The sequence below is a fragment of the Panthera leo genome, chromosome C1 (genome assembly GCF_018350215.1).
Source record: "Panthera leo isolate Ple1 chromosome C1, P.leo_Ple1_pat1.1, whole genome shotgun sequence".
NCBI lineage: Eukaryota > Metazoa > Chordata > Mammalia > Carnivora > Felidae > Panthera > Panthera leo.
In genome coordinates, this window is record NC_056686.1 from 187,271,799 (window position 1) to 187,284,399 (window position 12,601).

General features: G+C 44.2%; 1 protein-coding gene across 3 annotated transcripts in view; it reads left to right on the top strand.

The window, feature by feature from the left end:
* BMPR2 (bone morphogenetic protein receptor type 2) overlaps positions 1–12,601 on the top strand; it is a 194,941-nt gene that overhangs the window by 49,792 nt on the left and 132,548 nt on the right. Inside the window, exons 1-2 of one of the 3 annotated variants that reach the window (XM_042949758.1) lie at positions 9,796–10,585; positions 11,026–11,282. The exons of 1 other annotated variant lie outside the window; for it this stretch is intronic. In XM_042949758.1, the coding sequence (XP_042805692.1) occupies positions 10,566–10,585; positions 11,026–11,282 (277 nt within the window). In that variant the 5' untranslated portion in view covers positions 9,796–10,565. Of the gene's footprint in view, positions 1–9,795; positions 10,586–11,025; positions 11,283–12,601 lie in introns of those variants that run through there. One more of the 3 variants, XM_042949760.1, reaches the window with a different exon arrangement.

Here is a 12,601-nt window from a genome sequence, read left to right on the forward strand (position 1 = left end):
TTGCCTGGGAAATGTGAAATAGAGTTTTAGTTTAGTTTTTTTTTTTTTTAATTTATTTAAAAAAAAATTTTTTTTTTTAACATTTATTCATTTTTTGAGACAGAGACAGAGCACAAACGGGGGAGGGTCAGAGAGAGGGAGACACAGAATCTGAAACAGGCTCCAGGCTCTGAGCTGTCAGCTCAGATGTGGGGCTCGAACTCAACGGACTGCGAGATCATGACCTGAGCCGAAGTCGGCCGCTTAACCGACTGAGCCACCCAGGCGCCCCTTTAATTTATTTTAGAGAGAGAGAGAGTGCACGAGTGTGCAGGGGAGGGACAGAGGGAGGGAGGGAGGGAGGGAGAGAGAGAGAGAGAGAGAGAGAGAGAGAGAGAGAGAGAGAGAGAGAAGGAGAGAGAGAGGGAGAAAGAGAATCTTAGGCAAGCTGTGTGCTGAGCTCAGACCCATGCAGGACTCATCTGATGACTGTGAGATCATGAACTGAGCCGAAATCAAGAGTGGGTCACTTAACCAACTGAGCCACCCAGGTGCCACTAGAGTTTTAGTTTCCTTGAGTATGATCTTATATGCTTAGAATGTCTACTGTTTCCAGAAGAAACAGTACCCTGTTAATTCTTGAGCTTTTCACTACTTTTTTTTCCCTCTGAAAAGCACGTTGAGAAATTAGAAAAAAACTTTATTTAAAAAATAAAAGTACAGGGATGCCTGGTTGGCTCAGTCGGGAGAGCATGCAATTGTTTATCTTGGGGTTGTGAGTTTGGGCCCCATATTGGGGGTAGAGATTACTTAAAAATAAAATCTTTAAAAAAATACATATATCCAAAGAAATATTGAGCAATTGCAAAATTAAGTTTGAAGGGAATATCTTTGCTAAATAGGACAGTAGAGTTAATTAGACTAATTTATATACAGAAACTCAGTGAATTTTATTGCTTTGCTTTACATAACCAGACCCCTTTCAAATATTGCTTCCAATTAAAGCTTCTTGATTTAAGTTGGAGGATGAGACCTGCTGGTATTCCTGAATATGCATTTGTTACCTACACACACATCCTGCCTGGGGTCTGAAAACACCTGTAGAAGGGTGAAGAGTTTTTAAGGCAATGCTTAGCAGTTGTGTTTTATATATGAGATCCAATTTAGGAGAAAAATGTTACAAGCTTCATTAAAAAAAAAGTTGCATTTGTTTTTTAAACTAGGAAATGATGTATTTGCAGACCTACAGTTACCTATCACTGAAGGTTTTTCCTTCCTAGAATCTTAAGTCTGTGTAACTAGTACTCTTGCCATTTTCTATAGCATTTGGTAGCAAATCTGTCCCTATTTAACATGTTTTTAAACACGTTTTTCATGATTTAGGATGGAGAGGTGCTTAGAGGAGAGGAATTTTAGGAATTTGGAGATAGTTGAATAGCATCAGAGTTCAGCCATAGGTAAGAAATTTCCCCCCTTCCCCCAACAACAACAACAAAAGTTCCACTAAAATTCATAGATGTTAGAAAAGCAGAAGTGGGGTAACTGTTGATTTTTTTTTTTTGTACATGAAGGAGAATGCAGGAATTTGAAAAGTGAGTGTACACTAAATTACATGTACTGTCATTTTAAAGTTTATTAAATGTTTTTCTTGAGTTCACTTCAAAAAGCAGAAAATATTTCAAGAGAAACTTGTGAATGACAGCTGCTATTTATCTTATTCTTTAGCTAATTTGAAGTGCTCACTACAGAGTTCTTCAAGTTGCCATTTTCAGTATCTGATTGTCAGTGAAGTTTGCATATTGTGTTAAAAAACAAAATTCAGCTGAGTGAATTTGAAGATCTAATTGGTGTCATTCAGTGATTTATTCATCAGGACCATCCCATCTAGCAACAGGAAGGAGCTCTGAAGAACAAATGGGAGACTTTAATAGGCCAAAGGAGGCAGAAACAAAGAGATTACTTCATGTTTCTTTGAGGGACAGAGTCTATCAGGCAGATTACCTCACTAGTGCTGATCAGGAAATTCCAGATTTACTGGTTTAACATTGCATTCTTGGGAAAAGTTGAAACTGCAGTCAGGTTGTGTAGTAGGTCTTGGTTTTGCTAATGTGGGGCTTGGCATAAGTGACTTCAGTTTGGGCGTGTGTGTGTGTGTGTGTGTGTGTGTGTCTTTTTTTTTTATGAGTTTATTTATTTTTTAGTAATCTCCACACCCAACATGGGGCTTGAACTAACGACCCCAAGATTAAGAGTTGCATGCTGCACCACTGAGCCAGCCGGGTGCTATTGTCTCTTTCTCTTTCTCTTTCTCTTTCTCTTTCTCTTTCTCTTTCTCTTTTAATGTTTGTTTATTTTTGAGAGAGAGCACATGAGCAGGGGAGAGGCAGAGAGAGGGAGGGAGAGAATCCCAAGCAGAGTCCTCATTGTCAGTGCAGACCTCAGTGCGAGGCTCAATCCCACAAACTGTGAGATATGATCTGAGCCGAAATCAAGAGTTGGATACTTAACTGACTGAGGCACCCAGGTGCACCTTGTCTCTCTCTTTTTAACAATTATTATAAAATCATAAAGATATTTGCACAAAAGTATCAACAAAGATATGAGTGTTATAGCAAATACTCAGCACCCAGGAAGGGACAAGCAATACTCACTCGGGGAATCAGAAAAAACTATTTTTTACTGGTTTCGGCCCAGCAGAGTTACCTCCAAAGGCTGAGCATCTGGCTCAGTTTTACTGGTCTTTTATACATATGTGCTTCCCGGTTGGGTGGGACTAGTACAGTCAAGCTTCTGGTTCCTGGCTGCTGGCTGATACAAGAGGCAAGCAAGATTGCAGAAGGCAAAAGCGTGCAAGGGGAGTATCTGGCCTTGGACATCTGGCTGGCCCTTAAATCTGCTTTTTATCAGCTTTCCTTCTCATTCCTGCCTCTTGATTCTTAAGCTGCTGTAGCAGACTTAGAGAAGATCAGTTTGTGGGGGACAGGGAACCCTTTGCTGCCACAGGAAGAGGGGCAAAGACCCTCTCGCTTCTTCCTGCTAGACAAGGATGTCGAAGGGAGGAATGTGACAGCTAGGGTTCTTTGCCATCAAAAGGAGAGTAGCGACAGCTGGAATGGTCCAGCTGGAGCATCATCTGGAGTTTTATAGCTTCTAGGTGAGAGGAAACAAATCTGGTTAGCATATTAAGAATACAAGGACCAAACAGGAGGGCTATGAAAAGTGTTAGGAGAGGACCAGCTAAAGGGAGGAATCAGGTTGCGCCAAGAGTTCCATGAGTCTGCTAATTCATGCCTCCATTTGATTATCTGTTCCTTTATCTCTAACTATCCCTAATTGGTTAACATAGAAGCAGCATTCCTCATTTAGGAAAAGACATATCTCCCCCCGCCCCCTTCTCAGCAGTTAATAGGTTTAGCCCTCTTCTATTTTGTAATACTACTGCTGCTGAAGAGTCTACCTGGTCTTGTAGGGTTACCAGGGAGTTTGCAACTTGTTCTATGTCATCTGTCAGATCTTGGGATAGTTTTGGTAAAAGGAAATAGATGAGGCTACTCCCCTGACTCCAGTACTTACTCTGGCAGTGATTCCCAGCCCAATTAGTAGAGGTATAGCTTGGATAGCTCATTTAGACCAGGTATGTGCAGCCAAGGGAGCTATAAGGGATTGGTTGTTGGGGAGAATATTTATTTGGGGGTTAGGAATGCAAAAGGTGCAAATTCCCATCCAGTTAGCAGGCATGCACAAATAAGCATTAGTTACACAAACAAAGAATATTCTCGCAGGGAGAAGTCACCAGCATGACTCTTAGTTTTTACCTGTTTGATTGTATATCTCAGTTTGGTTGCATTGGTTGTTAGTTAAGTTACCTACAGGGGTTGTTCCCCATTGGCCCTTAAAACATAAGGAGGCCCGCCCTATTAGTTTTATATTAGTAACCACGGGCCCTATTGTGACAGTTATGTTATCTGTTGACATGTTGTGGGGGATAGCCATATTGGTTACATTATCTGGGACTGCAGTAGCCTCATAATATAAGGGGGTTAGAGAGAGACAAAGCCAACAGTCCTTGGGTAACTTAGGGTTAGAGGAGTTGAGGAGGTGATGTGTTGAATTTAGAATCTGGTATAAGTGAGAGTTAAAGTCATAAGGCCCACTGCGTCTGATTTTTGGAAGCTTGGGTCTACTGGGCAGACTTCCAGAAGTCTGCTTTATGGAATTTTATGCCTCCTATTGGGTTGTCTCCTTACGGGCCTGGTCTTGGACTCCCCCTTCATCAGACAATCCAAAGTGGGTTTGTTGTGTCCAGCAGGCATATTTGTCTGGGGTTCCATGACATGATGTTCCCTGCCAATTCTTCCTTGCCAATAAGTTTTTCTGTCATGGGAACAGAGCAAGGCAGATTGATAACATTTTGCATGTTGATATGTGTATGTGATGAAAGCCTTGTTAGTTCCCTGTCCTAGGAGTTGTTTTAGGCAATTCAGGGCAGGGAAAAGGGAGGAGCTCATGTGATAGGTCTTGAAACAGTCATCATTACATTGAGGAGGGCCATCATTTCTTACGAGAGTATTTAGCATTAACAGGAGAAATTTTTTTTTTTTTTTTTTTTTTTTTTTTTAAGGGTAGGTTTCCAACAATTTCTTATTCCAAGTCGGGACAGCAATCATAATTCAGATCATCTACATCTAAGGAGAATAAGGCATCACGACACTAGTAGAGGAAGGCTAACAAGAGTTCATTACTGAGGTGTCAGTCTGTGGAAGTAATTTGGGTAAGCCCTACAGCAAACAGTATAGCAACAAGTATGGAAAGAGAAATAGGTAGGGGATGACAATGAAATTTGAGAGAGAATGATTTGTTATAGTTAAGTTGCTTGGTGATTTCCTCAAGCTTTTGGTTTACAGAGAGTTTTCAGTTGTTGGCTACAGGCTACTTATCGTCTGCTATCTTCTTCTTCTTTTTTTTTTTTTTTTTTTAGTGTTTTTACTTATTTTTGAGACAGAGAGAAACAGAGCATGAGCAGGGGAGGAGCAGAGAGAAAGGGAGACACAGAATCCGGAGTAGGCTCCAGGCTCTGAGCTGTCAGCACAGAGCTCAACGTAGGGCTCGAACTCATGGACTGTGAGATCATGACCTGAGCCGAAGTTGGATGCCCAACTGAATGAGCCACCCAGGCGCCCCACAATGAATCTAGTTTCTTTTTAATGTTTATTTATTTTTGAGAGAGAGAGAGAGCAGGGGAGGGGCAGAGAGAGAGAGAGAGATACAGAATCCGAAGCAGGCTCCAGGCTCTGAGCTGTCAGCACAGAGCTGGACGTGGGGCTTGAACCCACAAACTGTGAGATCATGACTTGAGCCAAAGTTGGACGCTTAACCGATTGAACCACTCAAGTGCCCCTCATCTGCTATCTTCTTAAGGGTGATCTGTAAAGGATTATTCTGGTTAGCAGTTACTTTCTATTCCAAGTGGTTGTCAGGTGACAGGTGGGCTGCCTTTAATCGATAATGGATCCAGGCGGTTAGTCCTGCAACCTTGAGGACTGTGGGTGTGGTTAGCACAAGTAAATAGGATCCCTTCCAGGTAGGTTTGAGTGGTTCCCTTTTCCAATCTTTTATCTAGACCTGATCCCCAGGTTTGTGAGGGTGTGCAGTTATTCCTAGGGAAATAGATATCCCATCTGTTACCCATCTGTATATCTCAAATACAGTTTTTCCTAATCCTTTTTGTATTACTAAATTTTGTATTTCTAAATTCCCTAGCTCTGTCAGGTCCCCCTTGAATTTGACTAGTGGAGGAGGCCTTCCATATAGGATCTTGAATGGGGAGAATCCTGTTTTTGCCCGGGGTGTACAGCATATTCAGAAGAGAGCTAGGGGTAGCCTATCTGGCCAGGGCAAGTTAGTTTCCTGACATAGTTTTGCCATGGCTGATTTAAGGGTCCGGTTCATATGTTACACTTTTCTTGAACTCTCAGGCCGGGAAGCTGCATGTAAGTTCCATTGGATACCTAGGGATTTGGCTACTTGTTGCACCACCTTGGCCACAAAAGCCGGGCCATTGTCTGAGCCTATGGTTAATGGCATTCCGTGTCTGGGAATGATGTCCCTTAGCAAGGCCTTGGTTACTCTTCCTGCCTTGTTGGTGTGTGTGGGGTAGGCCTCAACCTTGTCCCAAAAACATGCAGATGAATACCAAAAGATATTTGCATCCTCTGCTGGGTCTTATTCCAGTAAAGTATACCTCCAGATCTTCGAATGGTGCCTGTCCATAGCGTTGGATTCCCATGGGCCCAGTGGGGCCTTGTTTGGCATTATTTTGAGCGCAGAGGAGGCAGCATTGAGAGACCAAGGCACAGAGGGACAGGAGTCAAACAATTACATAGTAACGGCTCAATAAGGTGTCAAGGGCAGTTTTTCCTAGGTGGGTGAGCTCATGCTGTTGCAGAACCACCTGGTCGGCTAGCTGCTCTGGTATGTAGACTCTTTGGTTTGGAAGTACTCACCACCCTTCTTTTGTCTGCCCTCCTTTTTCCTTTTTTACCCATTTTGTTTCTTGGATTATGTACCTTGTGGAAGTTGGCAGTTCCAGGGCCAGCATGATTTTTGAGGGTGTTGTTTGTTTTCCCGTTGCTTGTTTAGCTGCAGTGTCTACCTGTTGGTTACCTTCTGACACTGAGCTTTTTTCCTCTTTGGTGTCCCTTGCAATGGATGACTGCTACTTCCGATTCCTTGACTGCCCTTAATAGTTTTAGGATTTCTTCCCCTCCTGTGGTCAAAAGTCCTCTCTCCTTATATAGAGCCCCATGTACATGTAGAGTGGCAAAGGCATAGCATGAGTCAGTGTATATGTTGGCCTGTTTGTCTTTACTTAATTCTAGTCCTCTCATTAGGGTCCACAGTTATGCTTTTTGGGCTAACCATCCTTGTGGAAGGGCCTTTGCTTCTATGACCTCACAATCAGAGACTACTGCATAACAGGGATATCTTTTGCCTATGTTCATGAAGCTGCTGCTGTTGGTGTACAGGATGAGGTCAGGATTTTGTAAGGGTCTGTTGATAGATTGGGTTGGCTAGAATAGACTTCATCAAGTACCTCTAGACAATCATGCTTTGGGGCCCCTGCCACTGCAGGCAAGAAATTGGCAGGGTTTAGAGTTTTTATGGCTTTCCTTCTTATTTGTGGGTTCTTACATAGCAGTCCCTGATATTGTGTCATCCAAGCATGAGTTAGCCAGGGTTGCCTTCTGGCATCCATCAAGGTAATAACAGAATGGGGAACCTTAACGTTTAGGTTTTGCCCCAGTGTGAGTTTGTCTGCTTCCTTGATAAAAATGTGCTGGCTGCCAGGGCCCTAACACGGGGGCCATCCTGCCGCATCTGAGTCAATGTGCTTTGAAAGGTATGCCACCGGTCTTTGCCAAGGTCCGAATTCCTGGGTGAGAATCCCCAGGGCCACCCCATTCCTTTTGTGTGTGAACATGTTGAAATCTTGTGATGTATCTGTGAGTTCCAAGTCCGGTGCTTCTGTGAGTTTTGTTTTTATGGTTTTGAATGCCTTTTCTTGATTAGAGCCCCAGAAAAGGGGTGCCCTTTCTTCCCCCTTTAGTGCCTGGTATAGCAGTCTGGCCAACTCTGAAAACCCTGGGATCTGTATCCGACAGAGTCCTGCTGCTCCCAGGAACTCTCGGACCTGCTGGAGGGTAGTGAGAACTGGAATGGCATAGACTGCCTGTTTCCTTTCAGCTCCCAGCTTCCATTTGCCTTGGGTAATTTTGAAGTCCAAATATTTAACTTCCCATTGGCAAATCTGTGCCATTTTCTTTGACACCCGGTATCCTGCCTCTGCTAGTAACCTGAATAGGGCCCTGGTTCCCTCCGGCACTGGGTCCACATGGGACTGGCTAGCAGGAGATCATCCACATATTGGAGGAGGACACATCCTAGGTCCCATCCCAGAAACCTGGCTAAGTCAGATAACAGTGCCCCACCAAACAAGGTTGGTGAATTTTTGAATCCTTGCAGCAGTCTAGTCCAAGTGAATTGTTCCTTTGCCCCTGTGGTAGGGTTTTCCCCATTCAAAGTCAAATTGGGGTTGACTATTAGCCAGTAGCTGGAGGCAGAAGAAGGCATCCTTTAAATCTAGACATGTGAACCATCCTGCTTCAGAGGGTGTGAGTCTAGTAGAGTGTATGGGTTAGGCAACGCTGAAAGCAGTGTGACGACTGCTTCTTTAATGTCTCTTAGGTCCTGTATAGAGCAGTAATTATTTGTCCCAGGCTTTTTCACAGGCAGCAGGGAAGTATTCCATGTGGATTGGCATTGTTTTAGAAGTCCCCATTGAGTAGCCTGTCCAAGTGTGTCTGGATCCCCAGGAGTGCCTCCAGTGGGACCATATGTTGGTGTATTTTGACAGGTTGGGCCCCAGGCTTTAAGTCAATTAATATTGGGGGGGTGCCAGACCAGGGGGATTTCCTTCTGCCCAAACTGAAGGTTCAGCTTCTAGCTCGGGGGCCATGATTGGCTCACCATGAGGGGAAGTATATAATCTCCATTCCTCTTACTGTGGAATTGTTAGGTACAAAATCATGAGTTGGGCCTTTTTGTTTAGGTGCAGTTGAGTCTGTCCATCAGAAGTGACAGCTGTTTCTGGGCCCAAGTTGGCTAGGAGTTCTCTACATAACAGTGAGACCGGGCTGTCACGTAGATACAGGAATTCATGAACTATTTTGTGACACCCCCCCCCTCCTCCCACAGCCAGCATTGTTGGGGACCACAAAATAGCCTTTGGGTTTATGTCCCAGGGGCTCCTACGATGGTGGCTTCTCTACTGGAAAGATCTGGCCCCCTACCTTAATTTTGACCATGGGCTCATGGGGGCATAGTTGGATAGAGCCTAGTCTTTCCTAATCAGAGTCCACTCCTCCCAGTCTGATCAGGTCAGCCTCAGGTGGTTCTGGTTGGTAGTAGCTGGTTGGAGCAGAGGTTTTTGGTTTTCCTTTTTGGTTGTTGGGGTATTCATTTTTCCAGTGTCCAAATTCTTTGCAATAGGCGCATTGATCCCATCCTAGTGGTGCCCTTCTTTTTTGTTTTGAATCCCTCGTGGTTTCCATGGAGGCCTTTCTGGAGGGTGTGGTCGCCCAAAACCGCAGCCAAGAGAGCTGCCTTTTGTTTCATTCTTTGGTTTGCCTCCTTTCTGGCAGCTCGATCCTGATTTACAAAAATCTTGTTGGCGATTTCCAGTAGTTCAGTGGCATTCTTTCCAGGGAATCCTTCCAATTTTTGGAGCTTCTGCCTAATGTCACCTTGGGCCTGTCCCATGAAGGCAGCATTGACCATGCACTGGTTTTCGGGGGTCTCTGGGTAGAATGGAGTATGAACTCTGAAGGCTTTACATAATTTTTCATAGAAGTCAGCGGGACTCTCTTCTGGATTTTGTAGGACCTTAGATACCTTTGCCATGTTGGGCTTTTAGGCCCCTGCTTTTACCCCGTGGAGGAAGGCAAGTCAGTGTCTTTATAATCTGACCCTTCCTGCTTCTGTGTTAGGGTCCCAGTGGGGCTCCTCTTCAGGAGGAGCCGTGCCCAAGCCTCAACGTCTGGTTGTCCATTTGGTACCTGAGTCTGGAGCCATTTTCTGTCTTTGGTGACAATTCGTCAACACTCTTCTGTGTTGAAAAGGGTAAGCAAGAGCTGCTTACAGTCGACCCAGGCAGGGCAGTGAGTCTGGATTCTGAATTCTAGGAGATCTGTCATCGCCTGCAGCTTCTCAAGAGTAGAGCGGCATGTGGTGCTTCTAGCCTAGGAGGTCAGTATTGGAGAGCAGTTGCTAGTAGAAAACTGATCCCACCTCCTGTAGGGTCCCATCAGGGCCTATTCTCTGGCGACCCCTAATCATCTCCCACAGTGGCATCTTCATCGCTGTTGGGGGTCTTGAGCCGTGGACCTACCAGTTCAGGTGTCCCTGGTTGGGGCCGACTAGCTGCTGGCTGAAGCAAGACCGTCAGAGTGGACTATCAGGAAGGCAAAGTTCCCCTCCCTTGATTGATGGGGTACTGGGGGCATATGGTGGAGGAAATGGAAGGATTTCTGAATTTTCTTGGAGGATGGGGGGTGGTTTTATCTGCTCAAGGTCTTCTTCTTAGCTCATGCCACTAAAACCCTACATTGTCCCTTACTGTTAAGGCAGAACTGGACCCAAGGAGGCTTGACTTGGACTATTTCCAGCCACTGATCCATGTATGGGAATTGATCCGGGTGGCTGGGGTCTCCACTATTTTATAAACAGCTCGGATTGTGGGGACATCTAGGGTGCCCTCAGCAGCCAGCCTACACCGAACATAAGCCATTCTAATTCACAGAGGGTATGTAATTTCCTTGGGGTCAATTTGACCCCATAATCACCTGCAAATTCCTTTTTAAAATTCTTACTCATATCCTCCAAAACAGTTGGTTTGAGGAATTTAACCTCCAACACCCCCCCCCCCCCCGGTATCCTAGATGGATCCCTTCCAATGTATGGTGTCACAGGACAAACGCGAGGGAAGAGGCCACTTCATCTGTCTAGCTGCTCCCCTTGCGGGGACTTAGATGCCTCTTAGCACTGGCAGGTCAGTATAAACCTATGACTTGGATCAAGCCTCTGTGGACCTGATTCTGCTTGAGCCATAGGAGATCGTTACAGAATCTCAGGGTAGGATGCACTCAGGCTCCATAGCCTAACCGTGAAGTACAGGCACTCAAACACACATGCAGACAGATTGCAGACTTCCACCCAGGACTTCCCTGTCCTATTCTGCAAATATGTCACCTGGGAGGTGATCAAGCTCCCCTTCTGCCTCTAGGGAGGACCTGAACTTGGTCCTGGGACCCCGGATACACTCACCAGATCTGAAGTCCTATTCTGGCAGAATTTTCTGATTCCCCCTAGGGTCCATTAGAATGAGGCAGCAGCTGTTTATTACCGGCCAGTGAGGGTCAGGGTTCAGTGAAACCACTGGTGGCAGGCCTTCCTTCCTGTCGTGGTGCCTGAAATGCCGGTGCTCCACAGCTTCCCGACCAGTGCACCAAAATGTTACAGCAAATACTTGGCACTCAGGAAGGGACAAGCAACATGCACTCGGGGAATCAGAAAAGACTATTTTTCACCAGTTCTGGCCCAGCAAAGTTACCTCCAAAGGCTGAGCATCTGGCTCAGTTTTACTGGTCTTTTATACATATGTGCTTCCCGGTTGGGTGGGACTAGTACAGTCAAGCTTCTGGTTCCTGGCTGCAGGCTGATACAAGAGGCAAGCAAGATTGCAGAAGGTAAAAGCATACAAGGGAAGTATCCGGCCTTGGACATCTGGCTGGCCCTTTTTATCTGCTTTTTACCAGCTTTCCTTCTCATGAGGACCAGATGATGACTCAGGGACTGTTAGTGAAAGTGTTTCTTTGTGATTTGATATGTGATGCCTATTCCAAAAACAGCATTAACAGGAGTAATATTAAGAGATAACATCTAAGATCAAAAACAAGTTTAACGTCTTCTTGGCATAGTAAAGCAAAGTATTGTGCATAACCAAATTATGGGGCTAGAAGTTAGGAATGATGAGCACAAACTAGGTTCCTGTAGGGTTACTGGGTCCAAAAATGATCATGTAGGAAGATCAGAACCAAGGTCCCAGCTTGAAACTTTCTCCTTGAAAGGAAGCGAAAACAGTCCCCCCTCCCCCCTGACACCCCCCCAAAAAAAGCCCAGTTTATTGCTTATTGGGCTTAAGAATTTTTTAATAAATTGTGGACCTAAGGAATATGAGAATGAAGACACTCATCCGTATACCAGCAACTTAGCCAGGGTCACTGAATCCGTGACAGTATCTGCAATACCCCATGAATCTTTGCAGAGTTTGAATGTCAAAATGCCATTATAGGAACTAGTTATGTACTAAGGGAAACACTTGAAAATATGCTGGAGAGGAGTTAGTGAGTGGGAATTGGAGAGAGCAAACAGAAACTCTGAGCCTGCAAACTCAGATTCCAAAACATATGAAAAAAAAAAAAAAAAACCATCTGATACTGAGGAAGGTCATTAGAAATGATCCAAAAGTGACATCTGTATTTATATGAGGGGGAAGAAAATCTGTGTAAAACTTAAAGAAAACATATGTTATAACCTTGGCTTAGGAAAAGATTTCTTTTAAAAGTTACAAAAAAATCAAAGAATAAAGGAAAATTTAATTGCATTAAATTTTAAAATTCTGTGCAACAGGAGATACTGCAGTGAAAAAGGAGCTACAGATTGAGAAAGTAATTTGTAACAAATATAACCAATTAAGTATTATCTAAAATATGAATAACACCTTTAAAAAAAGTAACAAGTTAAAGGGAAAGTGGGAAGTTATTTGAATAGGCAATTCACAAAATAGGCAACCTGGATGGTTAATAAACATCTGAACAGATGCATCATTAATCAAGGAAATGCCAGAAGGAGGATAAAAAAAAATTCTGGAAGGTCTGACATTAACAATTAAATACCGTGGCTGGAATTAACACATCTCTTAAGTTCTGAGTCATCAGGATGAGCAGAGCTTGCCTGTTGACCAGTAGGATATCGAACAAGATAAGAAATAAACCTTTGTGTTTTT